Source organism: Homalodisca vitripennis, chromosome X (assembly GCF_021130785.1).
Source record: "Homalodisca vitripennis isolate AUS2020 chromosome X, UT_GWSS_2.1, whole genome shotgun sequence".
Taxonomy (NCBI): Eukaryota; Metazoa; Arthropoda; class Insecta; order Hemiptera; family Cicadellidae; genus Homalodisca; species Homalodisca vitripennis.
In genome coordinates, this window is record NC_060215.1 from 86,881,935 (window position 1) to 86,899,985 (window position 18,051).

At 32.8% G+C, this 18,051-nt stretch overlaps 1 protein-coding gene across 3 annotated transcripts in view; it reads left to right on the forward strand.

The window, feature by feature from the left end:
* The window catches only part of LOC124369311 (KICSTOR complex protein SZT2-like), a 295,343-nt gene that overhangs the window by 235,692 nt on the left and 41,600 nt on the right, over positions 1-18,051 (forward strand). For all 3 annotated transcript variants that reach the window (XM_046827256.1, XM_046827257.1, XM_046827258.1), the window contains exons 48-52: positions 8,122-8,263; positions 9,918-9,981; positions 11,720-11,859; positions 14,031-14,214; positions 14,636-14,849. In XM_046827256.1, coding sequence (XP_046683212.1) covers positions 8,122-8,263; positions 9,918-9,981; positions 11,720-11,859; positions 14,031-14,214; positions 14,636-14,849 — 744 coding nt within the window. The remainder of the gene's footprint in view (positions 1-8,121; positions 8,264-9,917; positions 9,982-11,719; positions 11,860-14,030; positions 14,215-14,635; positions 14,850-18,051) is intronic.

Consider the following 18,051-nt stretch of genomic DNA (forward strand, 5'->3'; position numbering starts at 1 on the left):
TTGGTGCAAATCCTGTCAAATTTACAAAAACGAAATTTGTAATATGATGGACTCGATTAGGTCTTTGGAAGCGGCTTCTGAAGTGTTACAAAAAGACAATGAGCTCTTACAAGATCAGATCAAAACAAACAAGACGTTAAACTGTTTAACTTGCTTTCCATCCTCTCAAAAAGTCAGAGTAAAGGCTACTGAATTGAAAGCCAAAAATCCTCTTTTACATAATAATACTGGCTTAACTAAAGCAATTGATACCAGGAAAAATGGAAAAAAGAAATCGGTTAGCCTATATAAAAATAATGTTCTACCATGTAGTTCTAATTTTGAAACTGAAAATCGGTACAGTTGTCTGACTCTGGAAAATGATATTGATACGATCAGTGATAACAACAGCTGTGAGGTTGTCATTGAGAGAAATTCAAGAACCAGACGAATGTTAGTGTGTAGTGACAGCCATGGGAAAGACTTATCATGGCATATCAATAACAATTCAAAAACCTTTGATGCTTTTAGTTTCGTTAAACCTGGCGGTCGTGCAAATCAAGTTTTAAATCAAGATAATATTGATGGTGAAAAATTAGGACATAGTGACTTGTTGGTGCTGGCTTTTGGTTCTAATGATGTTTCCCACAATGAGGCTTCCTCAGCCATCAATGCTATTAAATCTACTCTTAAGAAGAATATACATAAGAGGATTATTCTAGTTGATTTACCAAATAGATTTGATCTATCAGACTGGTCCTGTGTGAATGTTGAAATCAGAAAAACTAATGAAGAACTCAAAAGGTTGAGTGAACAGCTTGGCAACGTGTCTTTGGTTCAAGCTAGTAAGGCTGATAGAAGTCTCCATACTAGGCATGGTATGCACCTCAGCCTTAGAGGGAAACAATGGCTGACTAGTAAAATCCTCAAAGCAGCTGTAGTGATGACTACAGAGCAACCCCCTCCACCTGGATGTCATCAGGAAGAACAGTCGACATTGGTTGAAATTATACCAGGTTCTCTACAAGCGTCTCCATCTACTAAATCCTGGTCGGGAAACTGTCCACTGAAGGTCCAGCACTCAGTTACTTAACCCACAACAATGATGACAATTATAACCCTATCTCTAGAGCTAAGTGTAATTTGGTAAACAAACATACTCTGGGGTCTAGTCTTAGATTACTAATCTTAAATATTCAGTCTCTAAGAAGTAAACTTAATGAGCTAGACATAATATTAGAAGAAACTGAAACTAATGTGGTTTGTCTGAGTGAACATTGGTTACATGAGGATGAAATGTCAATATTTGTTCCTAATGGATTTGTACTAGCGTCATATTACTGTAGGAAACCTCCCCTTAAGTGTGGTGGCTCATCAATTTTTATAAGCCTAGACTTAAGTTCTAGATTTCAGAGTTTTGATATTTCTGACTTTTGTATTAATTCTCTATGTGAAGCCTCTGCAATTAAGCTGCTTGATTTTAATCTTATTATCTTAAATGTATATAGAACCCCTAGCTCTGATTTTAACACTTTTATTGATTATTTGGATAAGTTATTGTCTTTTTTAATGATTAAAAAATGTAAATATTTTATTTTAACTGGAGATCTGAATGTTGATATTTTAAAGTTGGAGAGTGATGATGATGTTCAGTTTTTTGTAAATACGCTTAGATCAATGGATTTATATTCCATAAATAGTTTACCAACTAGAAACAAGGCCTGTCTAGACAACATGTACACAAATATTGATAAAAAGCTATGCAATTCTACCTTATTGAAGCAAGATATTATTTCCGATCATGCTGGCATCTTTGTTGATATTAAATTGGGTTTTAACAAATCCAGGAATATGGATAGTTCTAAGATTAAAATGAGGCATCTCATTTCACCTGTTAGAATAAGTAATCTTAAGGAAGCTCTCAGTTATTGTGAAGATTGGGATTTTTAAAATGATAGTTTAGATGTAAATGCAAACTGTTTAACGTTCTTAAATATTTTAACATCATATTTTAATATATATTGTCCACTTGTTAATGTTAAAAGTAAAGCTAACAAAAAACCGAAATTGTCATGGTACACTCCTGAAATTGAACGTATGAGGTCTTATATGGTAATTCTCTATGATAAATGGAAAAGTAGCTTAAGTGTAAATGATAAGATTAGGTTTAAGAATTTTAAGAAGCTGTACAAAAGGGCAATCACTAAAGCAAAAAAATCTGCAAATGATTCACTCATCATGAACTCCCAAAATAAATGTAAAATGGCATGGCAGATAATCAGAAAGGAAGCAGGGGATTTTATTTCCAAAAGTAAAGACAATATGATACCAGTAACTCCTGATGTTTTAAACAATCATTTTGTAAATGTTCCTGTTAATCTTGGCTTGAACTTTGATACCAATACTCTGTCTTACCGTAATTTGTTGCATAACTTTTCTCGCCATCAAAACAGTTTTACAAGTAACTTTAATTGGGAAGCTTTTAATACTAGTGAAGTAAGAGCAGCAGTAATTGACTTAAGTGTATCGAAGAGTGAAGATATTTATGGTCTTTCCAATTTTGTCTTTAAGAATATAGTTGATGAAATCTTATCACCCTTAACCTGCTTTATAAACCAAATCTTAATTGTAAGTGAATTCCCAGACTGTCTAAAATACTGTAAAGTTACACCTATTTTTAAAAAAGGACAAAAAGAAATGCCCGAGAACTATAGACCTATTACTATTGTACCAACCCTTAGCAAAATAATAGAAACCTGTATATTTAAACAATTATATAAGTATTTTATCGAAAACAATCTATTGTACAAAAACCAATTTGGATTTAGGCCAAATCACTCTACTGCTAAGGCTATAGAATGTCTAGTAAATTCAATTCTTAGTGGTCTAGAAAACAAACAGATAATTGGTTCTACCCTTATAGATCTAACAAAGGCTTTTGATGTTGTTACTCACTCTATTCTTTTTGAAAAACTTAATTTTTATGGTGTAAGAAACAAAGAATTAAAGTTGATTCAAAGTTACCTAACAAATAGAATGCAAATGGTAACTGTAAACAATGTTTCGTCACAGTATCAGAAGGTGGTAGCAGGTGTTCCCCAAGGCTCTGTACTCGGTCCTTTTTTGTTTTTAGTTTTTATAAATGATTTTCATGTTAATGTTTCATCTATGTCTGTACTTTATGCAGACGATACAACTCTTCTTTGTTCTAATGTGGATGTGTGGCAACTTAATGTACAATTAATTAATGCTCTTCAACAAGCTAAAGATTGGTATTCAGCCAACAACCTTATTATAAATGAAAATAAGACTCAAAACATAATTTTTACATACAATAATAATTTAAATTTAGAAGATAACTACATTAAACCTGTTAAGCTCTTGGGGATTGTTCTTGACAGTAAACTTAGCTGGAAGCCACATGTGGAAGGTATCTGTAAAGAACTTTCTAGAGTAATCTTTCTCCTACGTAAACTTAAGTACTGTGTTAATTTTGAAGCATTGTTAATGACCTACTTTGGACTGTTTCATATACACCTTTGTTATGGTACCCGTCTATGGGGCAACACTGGTGCCTCCAAAAAAGTTTTCTTGTGGCAAAAAAAGGCAATTAGGTTAATGGCGGATCTTTTTAATCAAGAGTCCTGCAGACAGTCTTTTTGTAATTTTAAAATAATGACTCTTGCTTGTATTTATATATATCAGAATTTAGTGTTTGTTAGAGAAAATATGAACACCTTTATCTCTCATGAGTTAGTACATGATTACAACACTAGGTTTCGATATAATCTTGTAGTTCCTCAAGTAAGACTAACTCGGACTTATAATAGTTACCATTCCCAACAAACTAGATTATTCAATAAACTACCATTAGCTATAAGAGAACTACCGATTAATAAGTTTAAATTAAGGATTTCAACTTGGCTTAAGACAAAAGTTTTTTATTCTGTTGACGAGTACATGAAGTGCAACATGTTTGATCTGTTACAAAATACATCTGGTTAATGTAACTAAATTAGTAGTAAGCAAATTAGTTTTTAGTTTTTATGAGAAATGTATTTTCATGACGAAGCCTATTGTAACTGAAAATGTTATTTAATGGCCAATAAAGATCTTGAATCTTGAATCACTTGTGGGATTCTCTCCAAGAGATCAGATAAGTGATTGATCAACTGAACACTTAGAGGACGGTAGGTACCAAGAATGTACAGGTATTTTTTGACGTGACAACGTCTTAAATTAGGTTGCGGCTCGGAGTCACTCATGAAAAAGTGTAACGCCCGGTAACGTTACGATGCCCGTCCAGTGGGTCCGCCGCACGGGATCCGCACGGGATAAAGCAGATAACTGTGGGTCCGCCGCACGGGATAAAGCAGATAACTATGTTTATTCGTGAAAATGTGGAGTGCTTAGATTCGTCATTTACAACAACTACAACAATAAAGGTAAATAATTGTACACTGATATTTCATTATCGTAAACTATGATTGATTGATTAATTGTTAGATTGACACAAAAGTTGAGAAACTGAGTTTATAGGTTATGTCATACTATTGACAAATGTTGATAGTGTTAAGTAAATTATTAGTTTAAATCACTCTGCAATCAATCGTAATTCAGTCGATTGAGAAGAAACAGCGCGTATTGCTAGTCAAACATTTAAAATAACAAATTATAACCTCTAACCTGTCATAACAGTGCGACCAAACAAACGAACTAAACCGACCAATCACCACGCGCGAAGTTAGAATTTAACTGTGTTTAGCAAGAATTTCAAATTCCAATTTTAGTAAATGTTTTATTCAACTTTACCATTTACAATAACAAATTTTAATTAATTTCAAATTATGTACAATGTTTTAGTAAACAAAATATATTTCTATAGTTAAAATTTGTGCAATTCTTATTTTCATTCAATTCCTTGTTCCTATTGTGCAATTTAATAATATTCATATCAATAAATATTCTACCGAGAAAAAGACGTTGTCACGTAAAATCTTCGCCCGTAAAACCGACTTTACAGGCAACCATAATTTTTTTTTTTATCAATATACAGTTTCACTGCAGACACTTCAGAAATGAGCTCCTTACTTAAACGCCCCAAACTGAAACATTCAACTTTATCATAAAGTTGGTTATTCTTTTAGGTAGCAACTCCCCTTTGATGTGATACTCCCTACCAGATGAGAACAGCAATGTATAGTTGGATAATTGTGCATCTTTTATTGTTTTATAATTTAAACCATGCTCTGTGAGTACTAATATATTTGGATTTGCATATTGTGTATAGTGAGTCAATATCTTAATTTTGTTACTGACTCTATCAATATTGTGGTGTAATATTGATAATGTCTTTCTATTGTTTACTCTAGGAGTTTGGGGTTTTTTTTTAAGTTATGTTTTTTCCATCTATATGGAGCGTGTTTCTAAACAATCTGAGTTGACTGAGAAGCTATTGGTTGGTTGAAAACATCGGAGACGTTTCCATCTGTTTGAAAATCCTGGGACGCAGTATTAGTCCCAGCTGACTGATACCTAAGGTCTTGGGAAGGAGAGGATTAGTTTATGACGGTGGTGGACAATTCGCTCATAAGCTCTTTGTAAAGTCCACTGTGTTTCAAAAAGAAATCTTCATAGGTTTCCTCCTTTAGCCTTAATTTGGCATGCAATGGTGGTGACTTGCTTAAATTCATTTTTTGTATGGAGTTGACTAACATTTAGTTTTGTTGAGAGCCATATTTTGCAGCTGTTTTTGCCACTTGAAGGAAGACACTACACAAATTTGTATTGCAGGTCTGCCTAAAACCTGATGTCTTTGGGCTTCTACAGCAAAGAGTGATTTAGGCTTGTCTGGGCTGTAATCAGAGTGTTAAAAGTGTTTTCCACTTTTTAGTTGCAGTCCCAGTTTTTGATTGTGATTGTTGAATTGTGTAAGGTAGTCTGGAGTTAGGTGGGATCTAATACTGTCTAAAAACGCTTTAGGAAAAGTTTTGATAGTGGTCTATGAGTCTAACCCTTTGCACTCCAAAGGCCAACATCACTGCCCACACCAAGGTTGCAGACAGCTTGAGTTAGTTTTGCAGTAGTTTGTCCTCGCAACTTGTATGGCCAGTACAGATGGCCGTGGTACTTTCATTGACAGCTTGGCAGCCATATTTGTTGTTTGCCTCCCCAGATCAGAATTATTTTTCAATATCCTATTTGCATAGTCATAGTCAAACCCCTTTATTTCATAATATATACGAGGTACAAACAATAGCGTTACTACAATAAAACTAAATACTATTATTAATTCAAAAGTATAAATAATAAAAAAAATGGTAACATTAGTTCATTCAAATGATAAAACTTACATCTTAAAAATTTATCTTTAATTCTTATTTAAATGAATTAATCGGTTTTTGTATTAAAATATTCCTCAAAAGAATATAGACAAATTAGTTAAATAATCTTTAACATATATTAATGTGAAATGTTTAAAGAAAAATGAAAACTAATTAAAATGTATTTTTAATGAATCTTTCTAATACAAAGATAAACATACATTTGGGAAATTTAACTCTTACACGTATATTGTTAAAAAGATATGTAAGTAAAATATTATAAAGCATGCATTTAAAGTTATGTTATACTAAGATATGAACTGTGTTATATTTTTTTCAGTCTTCACATTTTTATGGGATAAAACTTTTTAAAATACACACCTATGTGTAGTCAAAAATAGTTAGCACACGTCTTCTAGTAATATTTTCTAGGTTTACATCCCTTTTATCACTTCAGTGTATAGGCCCACTACACTTCATTGCTTCATTTGCACAGTCAAGGTTTAGAAAAGAATTAAAATTTACTGCTTTACCTAAAAATTAATTTAAAAAACAGCTGCTTGATAGATTTCAGCACTTACCATTCATTATAAAACAAGAGAATATTAGAAAATAACTGCTATGTTTAGTGGCCAGTGGTGCTGGTCTTACGAGCTGTGGATGTATTATATCTTGACCAGTACAGCTGGACATACAAGCTGAGATAACATTAAGGCAAAAATTAATCCGCACTTACGACAAAATGGTGGTGGCCAGTAGAGTTGGCCATACGAGCTCCAAGGACAAATTATAAATACTGCCCTCATGTGCATAGGGTTAAGATCAAGTTTTCTGTACTTAAGCTGTGAAGATTGAGAAATGGAGTTTAGATATTTTATTTCTTTATTTTGTGCTCTGAGATGTATTTTTTAGCGCATCAGTTTCCTTGTTTTTCTCAGTTAGCTCAACCTCTAGTTCCTGAATTTTATTTCTTAAAGAACTGTTTTGAGAAGTTAAGTCTTTTATTCATTCAGAGTAATTGTTCCTATCACTCTCAGCCCCCTTTATAAGTTCACTCTCCAATACAAGTTTGTTCTCGAGCTTGCTCTGTAAGAACAAATTCCCATAGTGGAGGTCTTGATTTTTCCCTTTAAGGTCATTAGAGTGGCATCTTTGATTCTAAAGTTCTGGGATACCTCTTAGGTAGCAGAGGAATATCAGAGGACACCTAAGAAGTGTTTATCTTATTAAGGAATTATATTTTATTGTAAAATTATATTTATTATTTAGGTGAGATCCTTCTACTAATTCGTGTCAAATTTATATATAAGATGGAAAACAATTATATTACTCTCCCTTAGTACTGAGTAACTCTAATTAAACAACAGTTTTGTGTGTCTAACTGTCAAAAGCTTTATATAAACCCTCTCCTAATACCTTATCTCCTCTGTGAACAGAATCTATCACATATTCAAGGTACTCTGTAGTAACTGTGATCTACTATTATTGATTGGTAGAATAATAAGAATAACAGTTGTAGTTTTAACTCTTCCAATAATAGCTACTAATTGTTTTGTTTCATTTCTTAAATTTAAAAATAACATATTAAGCATTCAAATGTGTTCCTAATTAACACATGTTTATTAGATATTCCTTCATCATTCTATTATTTACCATATATTTAACAATTAGTATTCATCAACTTCACAACTAATTTATTAACCATTTATTCCTTTTAAAAACTATTTGATTTGAATGTATGCTATTTAATTCAATCTTAAATGTTACTATTCACACACATAAAATATTGATAACTGCAAGTTGATGTTGATTGTCTTAGGACATCAAAAGAAGTTGTACACGATGTGGCAGACTAGAGGAGCCACCCCCAACATACCCATAGCAGAAGATGTTCTAGAAGTGTTCATGCTGTACTCCAGAGTGATCCATTATTGTGTCACTCCTCTCCTGTTTCTGCCCAGGTACTCTACTGTTACATCTCACCCTATTGTTAAGGTTCGATAGAAGTTTCAGCGGATTCATGAACAAATACTTAAAAACACTTCAGGTAGTAAAAGTTTCTTTGTTGCCCAATTTTGTGTCGGAAACCCCAAAGCTGAGAACTGATTGTGAAACCATTCATTTAGTCTCACTCTTTCTTAGAAGTACAAAAAGACCAGTAATAGCGTCTTCTTACCGTATCTGATTATTATGTATCCCATTTGTGTTGTCTTACGGTTTTAAAATCTTTACATCTCACATCACCACAAGGGTTCTCTGAGGTAGCTGTATCAACTTTTGTATCTTAAACAAAATCACCACCAGGCTTGTGGGAGCTTTGTATACCTATAGTTATGTATACCTATCCTACATGTAGGAAATGGGTGATTGAAGGTGTTAGTAATATAGGTACCAGTTCTCCTATGAACCCCTCACTATTGTTTCTCACTTGTTTCTTTTTATGTTACTGGTAATGTAAAAACATCAAATAACTGTAAAGAATAAAATGTACTATTAACCCAAGAATATTGTGGTGGAGGTTACAGTATGTGTAGTAGCTCAAACCACTCAATAAGTTAAAAATAATCCCATTAAAAAAAAAAAACAGCAAGACTTTGTGCTAGCAAGTGGCACTTAATTAAAAATTTGTGTTCACAGTACTTTATCCAAAACACAAATTGAATGTAATTTTACAGTGGGACTGAATGTGTCTACTAAAAGAAAAGAAATCTCAATTATATTAAAACAATGATCTTTTGCTGATTACTGAAACATTATTCAGGACTTGTGTTGCACAGAATTGTTCTTAAAACAGCAACAAAGTGTAGATGACCTGGATCCAGTGCAAAGCTGGCTTCAGCCCACTAATAGAATTTAAAATACTCCAGTCTATAAAAATAACAAAGATTTTGTGCCAAATTCGTGCTATTGCTAGATAGATTCTAATCTGTATTTATTCAGGAATTGGTCATAAAGTAACAGAAACTGTAGTTATTACCGTGCTCCACCCACAAAGTTTTCCAAATTTTGTTTATGCTTAACCTTATGTTTTTAAGATTTGATACCTGAAGAAGCCAGTTTATAAAAATGTCATGTTTATGTTGTTGCAACCCAAAAAGGAATGGTAAATGTCTGTAATCCTTGTATCGTTTCAAATCATCCATTGTTAATGAACTTAAGCCAAGAAGCACATATGTTAAATTTAGTGCCAGCTAGAAGTAAAAATTCAGTAAAAAATTATTGCGTTTTATAATTGGGACATGTGATTTTAAAAGTTTGACGATTTTCAAGTTTTGTAATGTTTGAGGAAATAATCCACCAAAGTATAGAGAAACACAGGAACTGAACAATGGCTTACAACTAACTTATTAGAGGTTTGAATGAGAGCCATTCTCAGTGCAAGCAGGAGGGTACAGAAGAAGTACAAGCTGAACCTGATAACAGTAGTTCCCATAAATAATGAGTAATCATTGAATATCGGACAATATCTGTACAGCCCTTGTGCGTTGGTTAACTCAGATATGAAAAATGCACTTGATTTATATTCCAAACTTTTTCTCCATTGTCTATTATAAACAAAGATTTTACATAGTGTTTTAAAGTTTTGTTTCTAAAGTATTGGTGTAATACTTACAGGTGGAGAATCCAGAGTGCTTCGACACGAGACTTTTCACTTAGAGTTCATAAGAGTATTTCACAAGTAAGTATTGTTCTTTAATTACCCTGAAAACAACATGTGGCATATAATTGTTATTTGTTTAAACGTGTCATGTAATATTAAATTTCAACATGGTTCATGTTTACTATTTTTTTATTTTCTAGAAGAATTGTAATTTTCTCAGAGGAAGAACACTGCATTATACATATTGACAAATTAATTTGAGCCATAGTCCACCATCCGACCCTTATAATTTCTCCACCATAACAAAATGGCTATTATCGTTTGCATACCCTAGTTCAAACACAATTCTATGGTCTTTTTGGATACAAATTATCTACCTAATTGTTCTGAACAGAATAATTAGATCAATTAAACTTTCTGTCTTAGTTTTTGTTGGCTGGAGACTGCCAGAGGGCTGAATTAAACATTTTATTTAAATGTGTTTTTTTGTTACTTAAATGCAATATTTTGAAATAGCTATGTGCAGCATTATTTAAATTTAAAACAACGATTATAACAACGGGCGATATCCAGGCCTGTTGTGATAAATCTCCGGTGTCAGTTGCGCCCATGGCATGGTGAAGGTTTATCTGTATGAGGCGCATACTTACGCCTTTTTACCACCTACCCCTGGTGGTCCATCCTCTTGGAGTGTTTCGGGACACAGCCCCCTTTTCTCCCCCCAGCCGAGACTGATGGTCCTTTCAGAGAGGGTCCCTTCTTCAGGAAAAGGGGGCATATTGGTTTTTCTTTTTAGACTGCCGCGCTGGCTACAAGAGTAGATCCCTTAGGTAAGGTATGTTCAGATTGCTCTGATACCTTTTCGGTCTCTTCCACTTCCATCTCCTCAGCGGTGTTCTTTTCTTTGGTGACAGTCTCAGATTTTTCTGAAGTCTCCTCCACCTTTTCTGGTTCCTCAGTGTTCCCCTGGTGTTTTTCTTCAGTCTCAACTGAATTTTTCCAAACTTGTAGCTGATGCATGGACTCTCTTTTTCAAGTTTGCTTGCTGTGGTGCAGTCGACTGCCAGGGTAAACAGCACTGACTTTTCCTTGTCACTTCTAAGCAGGATATTCCATTCTCCAACCGATAGCTCTTTATTTTTGCCTTTAAGAACTTCATAATCTTATCAGTGGTTTCATTTGTGTTATTTGGAAAATAGGCAGTTGCAATTTTTGCACAAGGAATTTCTCCCTCTGGTACAATCCTCAGACTGGCCTCTTCTCAAGGCTTAAGGGAATCTTGCTTTCCTTTCAACCATTCTGCTGTATTTTTGTTTTCACAAGTGAAGATCAGAATTCCTTGTCTCCTGTTGATTCCGTAAAAGCTTCGAGGGTTGGGACCCTCCTGTTCCTCCACGATCGCTTCCAGGATGACGTTCTGGATATCTTCCATCTGTTCTGATCAGAGTAGGGTCTCAGGAAAATCAGAGTGTATTATACCCACCCTTATGCCCTCTGCAGCTTGTTTAAGCTATTACATTGTATTAATGAATTAGTTTTTACGGTATTGTTGGTTTTGTCTTGGTACAATCTATAATTTAGTGCATACTTTATAGGTTTTTCATCTTTAAAAAGTGAAAATTGAAGTAAACAAATAGTGTATTCATAAAATAAATCAGTTTTTTATTATTGATTTAAAATATCAAAAGTAACCTATTTTATATAGAACATATGTTTAAAAAAATGTTTACTTTATTCAAACAATTTACAAATGCAATTTAAATTTTAGTGACAATTCTTTGGCAATATAATGTTATGATTTAATTGTAACTTTTAGACATCGCTTCAAGAATCAGTGAGTGTTGAAGAGAAGTGGCATCTGAACTTGTGTGCCAGCTTCATCAATGAATACAAGCAGTATCTTCAAAGTCTAGGATTTATACCAATACAAGTTGGGCCTGCAACACCAAAAAAGGGGTCAGTAATCCATAAGCTTTTTATCCCTACAATACTACTACTATACCTACTGTACCTGCTATAGTAGTAGGTACTACTATTAGCCTTTTATATTCTACTACTATATCTTCATAATTTTTTGTTTTAATATAAACAGTTAACTCTAAAGTGAGATAGAAATGATTAAAAAATATCAATATTACAGTGTAATACATGTAAAGTAAGGAATTATGAGATATTGAAGTATAGATTGACAAAAACACGCAAGATGTTTTGAGGTTTTAATCGTGGAAGTAGTCCAGAGATCCTTATTATGGTGGAGGAAGATTACATTTTAATTGATTATACCTGTATATGTGTACACCATCAGTTTTATAATTTATTTAGTCAGCGAGATTCTCCTGCCAAACTTAGTAAACCCTTTTTACCCACCACTTTATTTATTAATTATTAATTTATTTATGCCCCTTTAAAATAAATACAACATTAAAAAATATATATCCTAAAGACAAAATCAATCTAAGAAATTTGGAGAGAGTATTTATAGTTAAAGTAATTTGGGCAACTTAAATTAATATGCCATCTTGTACTTAGGCCCACAGTTAAACGGTGGAAGATATGAATCTTAATTATGTACAGTAAGTATATAAAAGATGATTGAAGGGAATGGCATAGTTTTTACTTATAAAAAAATATAACTTCCTTAATTAGTAATGTACTAAAAATATCTCATGCTATTTCATCAAACCTATTTCAATTATCTAAAGTTTTAATTGTTATATGTAGTATACAACAATTAATACTATATAAACATCCTTATATTCAGGAGGTATTCTTTGGATTGGTTGTAAAATTATTAGTTAAGTACCTATAATTCTTTGTATGAACCAATCATTTTTTGCTGTTTTCATGGAAGTTATTTTAACAGGTTTATGACGACATGTACACCATCAATAAGCAATCTGTCACAATTGCTGTTGTGTACCCGATAGGGTACACCGGTTTTTCGTAAAGCATGTTGTGCGCCCGATGGGGTGCACATTTCTATGCATTTCCTTATTGCGTTTTTATTGTTTGCCTCTCTTGATGGTTTGTTAAATTTGATTCTGCACTTAAATAAATACCTTAGACAACTGTGTACCCCGTCAGGCGCACAATTGCTTGATTTATGAGGTAAATTAATTAATTAGGTACCCCTTGAAGTACACAGAGAAACATATTGCAATAAAATTGTGTGCAAAATTGTAAAGCCTACATAGATATCTCTTTATAATTAGATGTTTATCGTAAAATACAATTTCAGTTTATTGCAGTTATTACTGGAAAATTCAACGGGAAAAAAGCCTGGAAATAAGCAGACACCGTGAACTTGTTAAAGAGCTGTGACTGTTAATTTAAAACAATAACCAACTAAAAACTGGTTGCACCACCCTAAGGGATTTGGTCACCAACAATAATTTATTATTATAATGATTATTCATAATTTTGTTCTCATAATAATAATGAATAATAATAATAATAATCAGAGAAATGCAATACAATAAATTATATTATTTTTCATCTCTTAGTAGCTTGTCAAAAGTTAATTTAAAAAATGTAAAATGATATAGCTATTTTGGTAACGTATAAGTTTAGTGGCAATCAGACAAATAGAAAATTATTGTTTTCTGTGCTAAAAGATTAAAGGACTTTCAAGCTTAATTTGTTTTTTATGACTAAATTTGTAATAATAAAGCACTTTTTTATTCTTTATAACTTCTTTCTTTTAGTTTCCTTTCCAAACCTTTTAACATATAGCTCTATCAGAATGGCTTTAGCATGGGTAAGACAATAACTTGAAGGAAATAAAATTTTGGAATAGCTCTACTTTGTGGAACTCCCTTTTGTACTGTTATTTCAGGAACTTTTGGGCACCTTCCCTACAAATGTCTCAGAGACCGTGAAACTCCCATCCTAACAACATCTCAAGAACCTCAGTCACTTCCCAACCTACAAATATTTTAGAGACCTTAGGATCCTCTTCTCATCAATGTCTCAAGGACTTAGAGATTCCCTCATATCTAAGGTAACCTGAGCTTATTATCCTAGTCGCCTCTTCCCCTCCCAACAGTAGTTACAAGATAGAGCATGGTACTTGTAAATAGTAAAGGCCTAAAATATGGTGTAATAGATGTAGACTGGTGTTATCACAGGGTGCGTGGGACCAAACCGACTAGTACCAAGGAGGGCAGGACCGTGTGTTACCTGCAGAAGTCATTGCTAGGAGGTATTTTGCTGTTTGAATTATACATGTGTGAGCCCTTTTTCTACACCAAACTTCATGCCTTGGAATGCTCTCGTTTGGAAGGGAAAGCTTCTAGTGGTCTCATCTCACAGGTAAAACATTTAATATTGTGAAAACAAATAAAATGTCACTAGCTTGATGTATAACATATGTACGAAATTGTTTAACACTTTTAGGGATGCAATTGATATTTTCGTGCAATTTAGAGACAGTTGTAATAATTATGCAAACATTCCCATATTAGATTAAAACCTGCACAACTACTTAGCAATACATAGTAGTAATCAACCACCTATATCACAACTTAATATCTACTTTTGTAACAGAATAAATTCTTTTGAGTGAATAAAATTTGTTTGAATTGAACTTGTATGAGCTACTTTATTAATTCTTAAGTTTTGGTACTACACTAATCACACAAATACAATGCCACGAATGGCTGACCTAACTTGCAATAACTTAAAATTTATGATCACCATATAAATATTATCAAGTTATTCATTATTTTCACAGTTTACACTGAGCTTCCTAGATGAGTGTGACAGGATGAAAGTACTGATGCATCTTCACTCGTTTACTTATGACTATCACTTGCGCACTTTGACACGATTCATCTCACGTGAAGAGTCATTGTTGCCAGCAGGGTACCATCTAACCAGTTTCTTGGATGACTTTCTCAAGTACTACTCCAAGGCCCCAAACTATGCCTACAGCCTCGTTCACTCAGGTAAGCATACCAATTTCTCCTGCAATATTTCTATTCAGTTTTGTTCAATTGTTAGAATTTCTAAGTTTCTCTTACTTTTGACTTACATATCGGTACCACTGTTCATTAATTGGTTTTGAGACATTAAACATTGTTACCATCAACTTTCAATTATCTGAGTTAAAACAAGACTGAAAGCTATGTAGCCTATATTCAGGCATATATACTCACGTGAGTATAGATGCAGCTAGGTCTACAACTTCAATCTCACTAAACTAAGGTAATTGGGTAGTATAAGTCTTTATATAAGTCCCTTTTGTAGTGATAACATGATATAGTAATGATAGTAATGATAGAGTAACAGCAACTGGCTCATTGCACAAAACAAAAGCTGTTAATCTGTGGGAGAATAACAGCCTCAAGATTGTGCTAGATGAACAGATTTTTAAGATCAATATTGCGACGGTATACTTCCAAAACTCAAGGAAAACACCAATGGCAAGATATTGAAGTTCTTAAGAATCCGAAATAGATTCAACACCTCAATGTGAAAAATGCCTAGAAGGATTTAGGAAGGTGATTCAGATAAACAAAGTTGTTGTATATGATGCTACCACTGAAGGACATGAAAAGAAAGGGTCCTGGGTTATACAAGTAAGAGAAGACCCAATTAACGCTTAAAGATCCAAAGTAGTCTGATATTCTCAAGACTCAAAGGTAATGGAAACAACTGAATAACTATAAGGAAACAATTAAAGTTGGTCAGTTTATGAGCACTTAGTAAAGTAGACGGCTCTAAATGTGAGGAATGTGCTACTAGGACTTCTGATATAGTAGAAACTTCCTCAAAAGGAAGGATAGATGGAGGAGTTTCCGTGGTAGCTGGGGAAGGGGTAGAGACCATTAGTTTAATTGCTTCTCAGTATCACAGGAAAATGCTGCAGACTATGAAAAGGAAGAAAGCAGTCAAACCTTAGCCAGAATTTTCAAAAGGAGATAATAAATTGTGAAAGTCTTTCGATATTCCAGAAGCTTAAGGCTCACAAGTTGAAATGACATGGAGATTTGGGTAAAGAAGAATGAGTATAACTTCATTTCTTGAATTTTATCAATATTCATCTTTAACCCATTGGCTTCAAACAACAAGTCCATATCTTGCAAAATATTAGGTATTGATTTTGGTTAGTCCTGTAAATTTTTGTTCTATAAAACTGCAGTTGTGCCAGCAGCGAACAGTATTAGTTCATAATGTATTGCTGGTGGAATGTCATTTATATAAATTTTAAAAAAAGAAAAGGGGCCCAAAACATGATTCTGGGGTACTCTAAGAGTAATTTGCTTTCACTCCGATCTGTATTTAATGTTATTTTTTTGAACTATTATATATTTTTTTTTTGCTTTTGAAGATGATTCTATCAAAGAATAACATGACCTACTAATTTAATATCCCTTTATTTTTTACAGGAGTACAGAATAATCAACATGTTCAAAAGCTCTGTACAGATAAAAACATCCCTGCAGTACTCTGCAATCCATCCAAAATGTCTGAAATCTCATCCAAAAATTTGTTTAATGCTGAACCTGTATTAAAGCCTCTCCTGAATCTGAATTGGTTTTCAATTATGAGATGATTGTCATTAAAATATTGTAGTGGTCTAAATAATATAATTTTTCTACAATGTTATTTAGGAGCATTGAAATGTGATGTAATGTTTATAAAATAATTATTGAATTCCTCTGCAGCTCTGAAACATAACATCTCATTTAAATGTAATGCAATAATTCATTGCATTTTAATGTTATTACAATTTTTAAGATTATATTGGTTTTGTCTGCATGATTTTTTATACCAAGTTCTTTATTCACAATTTGCCAAGCCGCTTTTGATTTGTTTTATCCTTTTGTTATGAACTTAATATTTTCCATTTCTTTGCACAATTGACAACTCTTCTAAAGATTATTTTATAAGAATTTACATATTTAAAAAGAAGAAAATTAGTGCTATATTTTACTTTGTGGTGTAAATTGTGTTTACGTTCACTCAAAATTTTAATTTCCTGAGTAATTCAGTTTACTGTAATGTCTTTATTTTTGATCTAATTCAAAGATAAACCATATCTGTTCCAACTCTTTCTGATAGTTCATTTATTTTCTCTTAGCTAATTATCCTGCTGTACAATGCTGTACATACTCTTGTACTCCTTGAACTTTTATTTATTAAAAGGGATCTATGATCTAAGAAGGTCATGTCAATATTAATTTATGATTTGCATTGTAATTTAACCTTGTAATGATGTTAACTAACCAAGTTTGATTGTGGTCCGTTATTCTAGTTGGTTTAAGAAAATTTTTAATATATCTACTACATTAAAACATTTTTTCTCAAACTTAGAAGAAAAGATATTTGATTCTATTAAATCGATGATAAAATCAGCTGCTAACATAATTATTTTATTTTTGCTTTCTCTTTTTAGAATAATTTTTTACAAACATTTTGTGCTGTTAAACTCAGGAACTGTATAAAATGAAATCAATAATTTTTTTATTTAATGGTATGATTTTAATTGTATTACCTTTATTTGATAGAATTCAATTCAATTCCAAAACTTTTGTGTCCTCAATCCTTATACGTTTATGTGCATAAGCAATTTCTTTTCAATATTTAAATCTAAATAATACAAGCAAACTTCTGGCATGCAAAGTGAGGTTCACAAGTATTACCTTGAGGTTTACTGTATCAGGCCAGGACATAGCCATGATCTGAGAGCCTTGGATTTTCTAATGAATCGTTTTCATGTGAATATATTTTGTATTTAAAAATTTATAATCAGGGATGTTGTAGCTGTGGATGTTAAGTTGGCCCTCTCAAAAGGAAAACAGTAGGTAATAGTATAATTGGCTAACTTTCTTCAGAACCCTGGAAGAGAGTGTTACAACTTTCAGAATACTTCCAAAAAAGGGAGTATTGATGGGATGTATTTCTAATGTACATTAGTACTTTCTGGGAAATTACTAACACTAATGTAAGAAGTCTTGGAAAACCCATGTCATATCCGTAAATCAATGTTTTGTCACCAATTATAACACGTTTCAAATTCTGCATCATGATTGATTTCATTTAGTGACTACAGAGCAAATTTTGCTGCTGTTGTCAAAATTGTTCAAAATTCAACAATTTCAGAACAAATTTTGCTGCCACATGATACTATACCCAAAACATTCA